This window comes from Eptatretus burgeri, chromosome 6, assembly GCF_056783735.1.
Source record: "Eptatretus burgeri isolate ZD-2024b chromosome 6, Ebu_testis_v1, whole genome shotgun sequence".
NCBI classification, from domain to species: domain Eukaryota; kingdom Metazoa; phylum Chordata; class Myxini; order Myxiniformes; family Myxinidae; genus Eptatretus; species Eptatretus burgeri.
In genome coordinates this window covers 86592579-86606328 of record NC_140966.1, presented here as the reverse complement: position 1 = coordinate 86606328, position 13750 = coordinate 86592579, and the positions used below count along the sequence as shown (strand labels likewise).

The window sequence follows — 13750 nt, the reverse complement described above, 5'->3', positions numbered from 1 at the left end:
TCCATCTGTCACGTGACCAGCAGTTCACGAGGCTCACCGATCGCAGAGGCCAGCCAGATATAAATCCCTGAGTTTTGTTTGCATCGCAGGTGAAAAATCATGGATGTGTGTGTGTGCATCCGTTTTTTCCATTTTGATGCCACGCACAAGATCTCCAACACTGGTGTTTCTCTTGGACGGTGCATTGAGCCTTTTCTGCCTAAACATCTGCCAGCATCCCTTGACCACACCCTTTTACCTCCTCTTGCGTCACCTTTACCCCATAAAGTATCCTCGCCATAGTGCTTTTTCCATGGTTGTTGCAAAATGCTGTTGTTTCCATAGGCCATTGAGCTTGCACAGCCTTTGTTGAACCTCCTTCATTGGCCAAAATGTTTGGAATGATTTCCTGATGGAGTTTATACAGCATAACGCATTCAAAACGGTGGGTATGAGAAGATATTTATAAACTATTTTGTTTACCTTAATGGGTTAACGTGTCTTTGTGCCATGTGGTTGTTGAAATGTCAATAATTATTGTGATTTTGGTTTAGTAAACCGCACCGATATCATAGCTTCAAAGTAAGTCTCGAAGGTATCAAATCCTATTATACTTACGGACTGCAGACTGAAGTTATCCTGCCGCAACCGTTGTCGTGTTCGTCATGAGTGAACCCATCTGTGTTTATCACTTCAAAAATGCGACCACCTGGGCGAGGTCGAAAGTGATGAGGTTTCCATACCCACGATGGTATCGGTCTGCAGAATATGCCACATTTGAGGCCAAATTGACTTTCATCTAATCTGAGTAATTACTGAAGGTCATTTTTTCTTGGCTGGAATGTGACTTTTAAAAACACATTTTGGTTGTTGAACCAGCTGAAGAATGAAGTGGAATAATGATGTACTGCCGTAAGCATTTTAAAACACTTCCAACAGGGTAAAGGTAGGCAGCAACAGGAACGGACGGTGAGGAGCAGATGTCCGTGGATAAAAGGAACGTGGATGGGGCAGGCATGATGAATAACTGTCGGAAATGGTGAATAACCATTTGTTTTGTAAGAATGTGTATTTGTTTATTCCTGAACCACACGAAGAGAAGACGGGGAATTTCATGACTGTTTTCAGCTTTTCAAAACACATGCACGATTGGACTCTGAGTCAGTGATGCGGTATAGTACATCAAAGGGTGTGGCATTTATGTATTTTGAGTACTTAGCTAATATAGCATTTACTTAAGGTTATCTAGTCATCTAGTTCTGTCAAGTCATGTCCAACTTCTGGTGACATTCATGATCAGTTTCTCCAAACATCCCGATCCTGCACTGCTTACCGAAGCTCTGGCAGAGACAGCTTGGTTGCATCCTTCACCCCATCCATACAACACATATAAGGCCTGCCTCTTGCCCTTCTTCCCTGAATCATACCCAACATGGTTGATTCATCCAGACTTTATTTTTCTGAATACATGACGTGTCCAAAGTATGACAGTTTCTGTTTTAGCATCAGCGCTTCTAATGTACACGGTGGTCTAATTTCTTCAAGCACCGATTTGTTTGTTCTTCATGCAGTCCATGGAATTTTTAACATTCATCTCCAACTTCAGATTTTATAACTGTCAATCTTCTTTCTTTCATTTATTTTTCACTGTCCACGACTCACATCCATACCTTGCAACTGGAAATACCAGAGCCTTCATCAGCCTCCTCTTGGTTTGTATTGTCACATCTTTGTCAATCCTGACGTTGCCGTTCTCCCCAACGCTAACCATCTATTAATTTCCCCTCTACATTCTCCACTCACTTAAATCCTAGAACCCAGGAAGATAAAACTTGCAACTATGTCCACGTGATCATCTTCCAATCTGAACACATCAATCTTCTCAGTTGACAAGATTTTAGTCCTTTTTAGGTTTAAATAAAGACCAGCTTTTTCACTTTCTTTCTTTACTCTCTGCAGCAGATTCATCAAGTCTTCTTTACTTTCCCACAACAGAGTAGTATCGTCACTCATCGGCATACCTTAGATCGTTGGTACTTAAGGTTTGGGTTCTGCAATTCTGCCTCCCGAAGTAGGCCATAGTGTAATTTCAGTACAATAACAAGAAGAGCGTGGACTCTTCAGCTTGACATTGTCAACTTTGCAGCTGGACGAAGCACTTGCAGTGGTTTTGTGATCCAAAGAATAATTTTGTTCCTGTCATCTCTTCAGGCTCCAAAACGTTCTCTGAAGGATGGATCTCAGTGGTGTCCATCATATAACGTGACAACATGCTTGGATCACTTTGAGTAAGCTTGATAAAAGGGTTATACGTGTCACAGTAAGTGAATGTAATATGGGGGTGGGGTGGGGGTGATAAGGGGTTCAGAATTTTGATCAAGTGAAATTAATGGAAATAGTTTTACAAAATCAAAATGCCAGTTCATGTACGAGTTTTGACATCACGCTATATTAATAATGTTTATTTTTTATGTTGTATCAAGTGGTTTCTCTCTCGACTTTGTATCTTCCGTAATAAAAAGAAAGCACCTGAGACTGATTGCCTGCATCATGACTGCTTTCAGATTTTATAACTGAAATCTTTCAGATTTCCTCTTTCAGATTTCTTTCATTTCTGATTTCTGAGGAAATCTTTCAGATTTCCTCAGATTTTCAGATTTCCTCCCTTCTGTACATCAACTCGAAACTCCACTTTCAACGCCCAATGAACCCCCTCCTCACTCAAAAAATCTCTCCTCGAAGTAATCCCTCAGAGCACTTCTTCCCAAAGTTTCTTGTGCGGTGACCCTAAATTGGCCATCAACAGGACCTCTTGACCCTCAGGCTTATGATAAAATTTATATACTGTATAGTATATGATTATTATTTCTTCTTATTTTTAAATTATTTAACTTTAAAAGAAACCTGAGGTAAATTCAGGTTCAATTTTTTTTTTTTTTCATTCTCTGTCTTGAAATGAAATGTGCAAATGTACATTTACTCACACGAGCAGAGGACCTGCTTGACAGGCGATATTGTTTCAAGCGTGCAACACATTCTCCTCCCTTTGTTTGGGCGGTGTATAGGCAACAGACTTCTGGCTCGATCGCTCCCAAAAATAAAAATAGCCTGCGTTACATATATGAAGCAAAAACATGCGTACTGATTATTATGTGCGTATATAACAAATGCCTTATAGTTATATAGCTTGGATAATTCCAATCGTAACACCCCGCCCATCAAAGGAAGAAAATGCTCAAGATGGGCAAATTGGTTTTCCTTTTTCAAAGGTTGATGGAATCAAACAAAACTTGCACCTGTACAACTTCAGGTTGCCCTCATTAATCCCTGAAAGTTTCAGCTTCCCAGGTTAAATCCTCTCAGAGAAGTAGATGAAACATAAAATATACTTTCTCTCCATTATACTGTTATGGGCTGGGGTCGGTGGTGAGAACGACTATGAGGTGGGGAAAGCTTGTGTCGTCTCCCACCAAACTCTCGGGAATTGTAGGCCGTCGCTCGGATAACTCCGCGAGCCAGCGGGTCGTCTAACCGACCGTGGACACCAATATCCCAACCGCGTTGCATAGGGTTTATTTGTCTATAACCAATTTACCTAATTTATTACGCGATTTCGACCACCGGGGAAACCACGCCCTCGGCACGTCTTGCTCGAACCGGGTCACTCTACCGACTACGGTAGAGTTCCAACTACCGACTACCAACTCCGGTTCGGGTGCAGCCGAGCGGAAACTGCCAAATCCGTGCTGGCTGGAATGAACGGATTATCGGGGATGAAACCCCGTCTGAACTCAGATCCGAACCATGCTGGACCAATTCAAGAAGGGACAGAAACAGACTGGGAATATTTCTACAAATGTTTATTTACAATAAAAAGACTAAGGCAAGACTTAACGCGAACATGCAAGAAGTATTTACAATCATTCAAAAACACTTATTCAGTTCTACTTACAAGACGGGCCCACACGCAGACACACACACAAAATGAAAAGAAACTCAGAGTCTTTATTGGACCCTCACAACCGTGAAGAGAAACAAGCTGGGGGCCAGAGTTTGGTGGTGTACCTGACCGTCGGTGGAAGGGCATGCTCCACGATGCGGCACCTGACAATGGTCGCTGGTTTGGTCCCCAGTCGCACGTGTGGGACTCGAGGTTCGTGGTGGAGCTCGGGTGGTGAATGGCCAGGGTCCACGGAGGGGGTCGGGGTCGCTCTTCCCTTCCTCGTAGAGGGCCAGCAGAGACATGTTCGCCGCCTCGAAGCCCACCAAAAACTCTTCAAAAGAACTTTTAAAAGACTCCCCAAGACTTCAAAAAGACCCTCCAAGACCCCAAAAAGACCACCTGCCTCAGAGTGCTCAGGAATTTATCGACCTCTCAGTGGGGAGGGGCCTTGGTGAACACACCTCGCTGTCCACCTCTGATTGGACAGGTCCTACGGCCCACCTTCCCGGGGCTGGGCCTTGGCCCCTGCCGGGAAACCCCAGCCACTCCTCCACGCGGGCCCACACTCGACGAGTAACAGTATCAACGCTGCAACGGCCCTGCCGGGAAACCCCAGCCAGTCTTCCACGAGGGTTCATACTTGACGAGTAACAGTATCAATGTTGCACTGGCCGTCGTGCAAGAGTTACAACGTTTGTGGAAGGAACATTGGTGGAAGCGGCAAGGAATGGCTGCAAGACCCTGCCTTGGTAAGTCAGAGTGCTTGTAGACAGCGGGTGGGTAGTGAATCATGATGGGGAATGGAATGGTTGTTGGTTGTTCGTTGGAGGGTTCGTTGGATGTAAAGATTTAATAACCTAACTAAAAAGAAATCGCAATGCACGCCTTTGATTCTCCCACTAGACAAGAGGAAGGGGATGTGACTACACACATACTTAACGACATAACTGACTTTTGGGACATCTGTATGTTGAATGCAAATGGTTTCCAGATCCGTAACACTACCCCCCCCCCTTTTATAGATTCGACCCAAGTCGTTAATTTTCGTGTGGCATGCAGGTGTAGGTTTTCCCCGAGTACGTTTTACCTACGGATCCCTGAGTGCGACATTTGGAATACATGTTCCAAAAATAAATAACCTAGTGCGTTGCGTAACTAAACTAACAGACTCACTCGGACAACTTAACTATATTGCCGGCACTAAACAAACAACAGGTGGGTTAAAATCATGTACAGTCCTAATATTTACACTACCCATGGTCCAGGACCTGTGAATTGAGGAGAGAAAACACAGCAAAGTTAACATTTGTGGGTGAATGTGCAGCAGGCATTGATGGTCAGACGTCTTTAGGGTCTTCAAAGGTCCCTTGATTGTCGTTGAATTCTGTCTTTTTTCTTTTCTTTTTACTTTGGCTGCTGGAGGCAACTCACCCTAATAGTGCAGGGCCATATGTCTCCAAAATGGCTCCCGTGGGCAGTTCATGTTTATTTCCTAATTTCTACTGGAATCTAATCTACGATGACCACTGAATCAAAAAAACATTGGCGTCAATTTTTTCGAACTTTTTCCCGCCTTTTTGTTCATATGAACTATGACGCCATAGAATACACATAAAAATGCAAAAATTAGCATTTTGGCTGTCATCTACAATGCTATTTTAAATTTTCCTGCTCTCATACATACATTATGGTGTTAATACCTCTAGTTTAATATTTATCACATATAAGCTAGGAAAAAAGCATGCCTCAATCATCCTTTTGCTTTCTCTTCAAGTATGATATGTCATACCTTTTATAAGCCTATGGAAAATGTTCATGCTTCCGTTTACATAAAGGTATTTTCTTTGCTTTTGTTACTAATGTCTTGTGCTGGGGTTTTCAATATATTTTCATTATATTCAAGGGGACCTATCAAACCATCATATGCAAATTAGTTATGATGTCATAGTAATATAGTGTTCACCATGCATTTAATGTATGCAAAAGTGCCATTATACATGAAATGGTTTTAAAACAAGGAAACCAAAAATAAGTGCATGTAATGGACATATCTGGAGCTGACCGCATGAGCTACGTTTCAAGAACATCATCCTCATCGTCACTGTCGTCACCTGCAGTATGTATGTTAACAATTCTGTTCTCACAAGCTACTTCGCAGGTACATGAATATACTTTCTCAATATCTGTACATTTGAGATTATGCTTCCGACATGAGCAGATCATCGTAGAGCAACATCCTTTACATCCACATTTGACTCGTTGAAGCACAGCCTGAGGTGCTGGCAAAACTGTTGTTGGTACGGGAAGAAGCCGGTCACCTTCCAGACGCCATCCATGAGAAGTTGGTGGAGGTAGAGTTGAAGATACAGTGCCGCATTGTTTCCATATCATGGTGACATAATTTGCTCTGTTGATCTTCTGTACTAGGGTGGCCTTTATAGGGGGCAATTTCTCATCTGTGTACTGGCGCTTACTGAAGAGGAACCAACGCATCGTTCACAGAAGAGATTGTTGTGCCAGGAACGTAGAGTTGACATACGTAGCGCTCCAATTCACTGACGTCATCTTCCTGTATGCTTGGAGTGTTTCCAAGGTTGCCAAATGCTCGAACAATATCACCATCGGCTTTCTGCAGTGTATTCCAGCAGGAAATTTTTGATTTCCTGCAGAAAATGCCAGTCTGGTCACAACCACTTAAGATGTGGAAGCCAGGGAGTGCAGAAGCTTTCTGACTGCCCAGGGCATCATATATAGCACCTAAATCAATAGTTCGCCGTAGACCACCTGTTCCAACAAGCATCGATGTTACAGGACACAAGTCCTTGTAGCACCACAAGGCGAGAACTAACACATCTGTATCCGGACTCTGAATGCAGATCGACGTGGCCCCCCTTTGTGAAGCGTCAAGAGCATGAAGTAGCATTCTTGTATCTGCCTCCTCTTGAGTACTGCTCAGATGATCTAATATGAGCTTGTTTGATTTACATGCCTCACTGAGTGTTGTCACATATATCTTCTCAGATTCCTTGCGATCCTTCAAGATGTGTGATGCTAGATAGAGAGTGAGTCTTTGCTTGTTGTCTTGATTGTTCAGCAGTTGCCCTAGCGTCACCTTTTCAATGATTGCCTCATCGGAGATATTGTAAGCAAGGCTTCTATGATCTCCTTGGCGCAAATTGCGTGTTCTTTCCTTCAGGGAGTTCGGAATGTCATATCGGTCAAAAACGACATGAACTTCATGAAATCCTTGAGATTTGCAATCGAGGACATGCAAAAGTGATTGGCGAGATCGTAGCAAGTTTTCACCCATGTAGGTTTCCCCATTGACTGGACCACGGCCATTCCATCAATGATTGTGACTGTGCCATGCTGTGTTTGCTCTCCTTGTGCAACAACAAGCTGCTGTTGGTCAGGCAAACGTTCCAAGATAGTAATCAGCTTACTTTTGGCAACACAAGACTGCAAGATACCATCAAAAGTGAAGAGTGAATGAGAATATTCTGCAAACTCAAACTCACTGATGCTCTCCTTCAGGTCAATAACTGGCCGTGACAGTATCACAACAAGGAAGCGGGCGAACAGTGCTCTTTCATTCTTAATTGCTGTAACAGCGACAGCTTTCTTGCTCTTCTTAACCATTCTTACTGTCTTCCAAGTATTGAGATTTGCCTTCTTCATAGGACTCCAGACATTCAACTCTAGGTTTACAAGACGCTCTTGAACAAATTTCTCAAACATCTCTTCTCCAACACTATCTCGCTGTATTATTGCCTGTTTTACTACCTCTGGCATGATCGCTTGTGAGACGATGTTGATGAGCTCATCATCTTCAATAATGAATGGATCATTTACTTTCAGCACCTCTCTCAATTTGCCTACATTATCCTCATACCGTTCCAACTTAGCATCTGACAAATCATGATGACTTACTGATCTCTGGGAGACTTTACCCACCAAATGTTCAGCTTCATTGACCAAGCGACTTAGCTCAGGTGCAATCAGAAACCATCTGGCCATAGCTGTCGGTTGCTGTGTTAGCCCTTTCAAACCTCCAAGGATCTTCATGACTTTGTTCTTGTGTTCAATGCCATGATCTGGGCCTATTGCGCAGAAAGGGACTTCATTTTTGTAGATGCAGAAGTTGCCAGCCATGAATTCTGTATAGATATCAGGATCATTTGTTTCCAATTTCTCCATCTGTGCCAAATACAGTGGAACCATGCGGGCATAGTTTTGTCTCTCATGTGCGAAGAAGTACTAACACAATGCTCTAAGCGATTCTCGATGCAATTTCCAATTGCCTTCCCGTGTTGCATGAATGAACATCCATATCCAAGCCACAAATTTCATGTAATCTCTGGCAAATTTGAAAGTAGGATGACTTGTTTCCATCTTTGCATCAAATTCATTCAGCTTGTCCATTAAAGAGACATCGACCACAGCTAGTAATTGCTTGTGTCGGTTGTCTAATTCGTCATACTTGCACTCTTGACATGCTGAATTGACCATTGATGCAGCCACTTGAAGGTTATCATGAACAGTACTTGATTGTTCCACTTCTGTCTCCAGGAATGCACTTAGATGCAAGTCACAGAGGGCTGATGATGTGATACTATGAGCAGTAAGAGCACGTTTCATGTGATGGCCTGCAAGTATCTGACGTGTGGTTGTGGGTGAATACAGGTTAGCTTCAATCCATGCATCATCAAATCCACTGTCGTCGATAGAAGTTCCAAGGGCTCGTAATGACGTCATCACAGTGTGCATCTCACCAATTCGGAATACAAGATGGTTTAAGGCTGGTGCTTTGTGCATCTGCAATTTTACAGCTCTCTCATACAATTGTAGGTCAAAGGTAATAACAATCTTGCGCCCTGCGCCCATAACAACTGCTGTGATCTTCTGTGCCTGCTTGAGGATAGTGAGCAGTGTACTCCACTCGTGAGCAGGTGCAGCAAGCAATGGCATCATAGCAACAGTTGTTAATCTACATTGTGGTAAGCCTATCGCAGAATTGTACGCTGACCATGTAGGTATGCTTTGCTTCTCTGTCCCTGATCGGATAAGTGATTGCCCAACTGCCCACGTTAAATCATCTTTCGACGCAGAGTCTGTTATGTCAGCTGCAGGACTGGTGACAACTATGTCATACTTGATACACGGAGGTTGTGCATTAGCAGGTACATGACATGTCAACATATCAGTAGTCAGTTGTGGGCCAAGTTTCAGCGATTTAGCTGCAGCGGTCTCGCTCATATTCACTGTTACTACGCTTTTAGGTTGAGAGGTGCGCTGGAAAACTACCATTGCAGTAACATGGAGAGTGTTCTTGCCCTCCGGCATATCTTCTGAGAAATTAGAGTTATCGGCGGCAAAGAATATGAAATCATTCTTGACGAGACTGGGTGGGATGAAGACGTCATATTTAGCAGAATGACTCAAAACTGCTTGTGCAAGCTGTCTCAAGTCGTAATATGCATGTGTAGTCTACTGATACGCCAAGATGGTGAAAGTAATCTACCATCGACCTACTCCGTGTTTGTTGGTGGACAACGATACCGGTTCCAACTTGTAAGGGATACTATCTCTCATCGCTTGCGAAACTGTGCAGCCTCCATGGGTGACGATGTGGGCTCATAACGCATTTGCCGATCAGTTTTAACCTGATACATAATTTGTTGGCCAAGAATGCATGCCTTTTCGTCGACATCACTCGTATGCTTTTCCGTCTGAAGTTCAGTTGACACACCTGCCATAATCCAGCAGAGTAAGTTCCCAAGCTTGGAAGGGATTTTCTCTGTCATGTCTGATCCTAGAGTACCTTCATATTCCCAAGGGGTTGACTTTAATATGACCTTGTGTACAATCTTTGCACATTGATATATGAGTCTCATGTCACTGTCAACATCAGCTGCACTAACAGCAGCCTCAATTGCCGCTATCTTAGCAGCATTCGAGCAAAAGCGATCCGCCTCATTTCGACGAGGAGAAGAGATAAAGTCTATGTCAACGTTATTGTCATTGATAATTTTCCTTACATATTTGCGAGAAGGTGAATCATCTACATTGTGTTGCCGTAATATTCTCAAATAAGCTGTATGTGCATCATTAATAGAGAGGATACGTCCAGCCTCAAGTAGATTCTTGATGAGATCCAGGAACTTTATTTTTGCAGCAATCTCATTCTCATTCACAGATTGCTCTTTGGTATTTTTTACACTTGTATTTCCCGTACCACGTACAACATGTTTTGTCCAGCATGTTTGATGGTATCTGACATCAATTGAGAGGGCATCATCAGGTTTAATAGCACTACTAAGATAAACCTTGAAGATGTCTTTGTCACATTTTGTCACGTAATCATGAAGTTGCTTTCCTCGGCTTCCACTCTGGATTGCGTGCACATGTTCTTTTTCTTTGTATGTTTGACAGAAAAAACACATTTACTTGTCATATCTTGCAGTAGATGAGCGGGAAAGGCGTACTTCATGTGATGGTCCTGGAGCGAGATCTGGCGTTGATGAAGTTGAAGGTCGTCCAGCCTTTGGCAAAAGTACATTGATATTTTTGGAACTTACTGCTTTCTCCAATCTTACTTTTGCTCTTTCCAGCTTTTGAGAATGGACCACATTCTTTCTACAATTAGCATGGACTGTTGCACCATAGCATTTGAGCATGTCGTCAGTAACATGTTCTAATCGTTTGCTCACATAAATAAGGTCACTCTCGCCATAGTTAGCTCAGGCTGCCACATAATACAAAATGTTTTTATATGTCCCTTGATGAACGTTCTTGACCAGTGGCTGACTTGTAAGGGTTTGGCATATAATGCACCTACTATAGTCATTTATAATTTCTATCCGTGGTCTTTTCTCGGGACTTGGCTCCATTGCTTAGTCAGGAAAGGGCAGGGTAACAGATCAATCTTGCTTGTGTCTTGCCTTGTCTTGACTTGTCATGCCTCAAAGAACAAAACAAAAGAACAAAAGTATAAGTGATCTGCAATTTTTGTCATCCATACTAAATTATAAAAAAAATCAAACCAGAACTTGTTGTTGCCCTGTTTGTGACGAGACTTGATCAGATCATACTTTTATATGGCGTCATTACGGCACGATTCGTTAGCATGTCACACATGTAAAGTATTATTGATCAATAAGATACTGAATACAGACAATGTCTGCTAAAATCTATGCATAGCGTCCACAAAATTAAATTTGTATCAGATTTTGCAAAGAAAATTTACACCGTTTCATTTTTATTTACGAATTATGATGTTATACTTCATTTAGATAAGCATTTATGAAAATATGCTTCAACGGATGGTGCCATATTTGACTCCACATGCTATCCCTGGCTGTAAATACTATATTAAATGTGCAAACATTTTTAATTTGCACCAAAATTGCAAGGGAATTGGTCTATACTGTGTATTGGTATATTGAACTATGACGTCATACCTAATTTGCATAAAAATATGCAAACATACTCAAAAAAATTGGCGCCAAAATGTTTGTCCTTAAGGCCCTGTCACACCTTGACGTTTTAGCCAGCGTATGGCAAGGTCTCAAAATGTATGTAAAATGCTGGCGTATGCTGAACTATTGATGTTTTTTTTAAGTTTTGGGTGTATAATAACGTGTTGGACGTATGCATAACGTATTAGTAACATACACAGAACGTTTTAATCACATATAGATAACTTATACCAACGAATGCTGAGCGTGTTGGCGGCGTTCACAACCTATGCCCAACGATAGTGTAACTTATGCAGAGCGCGCGGCAGTGTATCACCGACGATCACGTGGCGTAGGCTATTCATAGGCTGGCTCGAAGATTCAAATCATAACAGCACTAGACATTGAAGTGTGAAGCCTCTGTCACACCTTGACGTTTAATCCAGCGTATGCCGATGTATGAAAAATTTGCCGAACCAAGCTGGCACACGTCGAATACGTGATGGGTAAGTTTTGTATACGTTAAGGACACGCTGGCATACGTCGTAGTACGCTGGCATACATCGTCATACACCGAATACATCGAGAAATTTTCACCATGTTGAAAATTTCTCGACGTATGATACACATTCCGCATACGCTGGCATAAGTTGTAGGCACGCAACGCGATCGTTGACACACGTCGACACACGTTACTTGTACATAACTCATAAGTCGAAACACATCGACGTAATGGTTAGCGTCAGTGTTCCAGACTCCCTGTTTTTTATTTTCTTCTTCTTCGGTATGACGGTGATGGTAACGCTTCGATTTCTAGTGCGGTTATGATTTAAATCGTTGAGCGGCAGCCTATTAATTATATTATATTATAACCGCACTAGAAATCGAAGTGTTAACATCACCGTCATACCAAAGAAAAAAAAAAAACAGGGAGTCTGGAACACTGACGCTAACCATTACATTGACGTGTTTCGACTTATGAGTAACGTACAAGTAACGTGTGTCGACGTGTGTCAATGATCGCGTAACGTGCCGACAACTTATGGCCAGCATGATGCGGATCGTGTGAGTCATACGCTGGCATACGTCGAAAAATTTCAAGCATGAAAAATTTGTCTAACACCTCGGCGTAGTACGATGTATGCCAGCGTTCAAAGACGTATGCCAGCATACTAAGACGTATGCCAACGTACTACGACGTTTGCCAGCGTGTTCTTAATGTATACAAACTTACCCATAACGTCAAATATGTAATGGGTAAGTTTTGATAATATTAAGAGCATGCTGAAAAACACTGCCATACGTCGTAGTACGCTGGCTTTCATCGTTGTACTTTGCGGTTGTCCTCAAATTTTTTCATGCTTGAAATTTTTTGACGTATGTCAGCGTATGACTCACATGTTCCGCAACGCTGGCCATAAGTTGTAGGCACGTTATGCGATCGTTGACACACGTCGACACACGTTACTTGTAAGTTACTCATACGTCGAAACACGTCGAGATAATGATTAGCGTACCCGAAACTTATTTATAACCTATGAGTAACGTGTTGTAGGCACGTTACACGATCGTTGACACACGTTGAGGCACGTTATGCGATCGTTGACACAGGTCAAGGCACGTTACTTGTAAGTTACTCATAAGTCGAAACACGTAGAGGTAATGCTTCGTGTACCCAAAACTTATTTCTAATCTATGAGTAACGTGCTTTGAACCTATGTGTAACGGACCTCCAACGCATATTGACGTATGTAGACGTATTTGATTGACGTCTTCCGGACGACCACAGAACTTACTGAATGTGTTTCTAATTTACAGCTACCGTATAATGGCGTATTGGCAGCGTTAAAAAAAAAACAACAACAATAACTTCCGATATTTTGTCACGTGCCTTCACGGAGCCAAGGAGAAAAAAAGAAAATGTGCCTTGACGGAGAAAATAAGTTTCGGGTATGCTAAACATTACCTCGACGTGTTTCGACTTATGAGTAACTTACAAGGAACTTGTGTCGACGTGCGTCAACGATCGCATAACGTGCCTACAACTTATTCCCAGCGTAGCGGAACGTGTGAGCCATACGGCGAGTACGTCGTAAAATTTTCAGCATGCTTGAAATTTCACGACATAGTAAACGTACTACGACGTATGGCAGCGTACTTCATCGTTTTTCAGTGTGCTCTTCACGTAAACCAAACTTACCCATAACGTATTCGACTTGTGCCAGCATTTTAGACACATTTTTCATAGGTCGGCATACGCTGGCTAAATCGTCAAGGTGTGACTGCGTGGTTGACACTTCCAATTCTCAGGTGGTTATGATTTAAATCGGCGTGTGGCAGGTTTTTAACAGGCTACGCCACGAGTTTGTCG

General features: G+C 42.5%; 1 protein-coding gene across 3 annotated transcripts in view; it reads right to left on the bottom strand.

Annotated features, from left to right (window-relative positions):
• Positions 1-3824: 3824 nt before the first annotated feature.
• The window catches only part of LOC147025258 (uncharacterized), a 13468-nt gene continuing 3542 nt past the window's right edge, over positions 3825-13750 (bottom strand). For all 3 annotated transcript variants that reach the window (XM_085886056.1, XM_085886057.1, XM_085886055.1), the window contains exon 2: positions 3825-10883. In XM_085886056.1, the coding sequence (XP_085742182.1) occupies positions 8180-9265 (1086 nt within the window). In that variant the 5' untranslated portion in view covers positions 9266-10883 and the 3' untranslated portion in view covers positions 3825-8179. The remainder of the gene's footprint in view (positions 10884-13750) is intronic.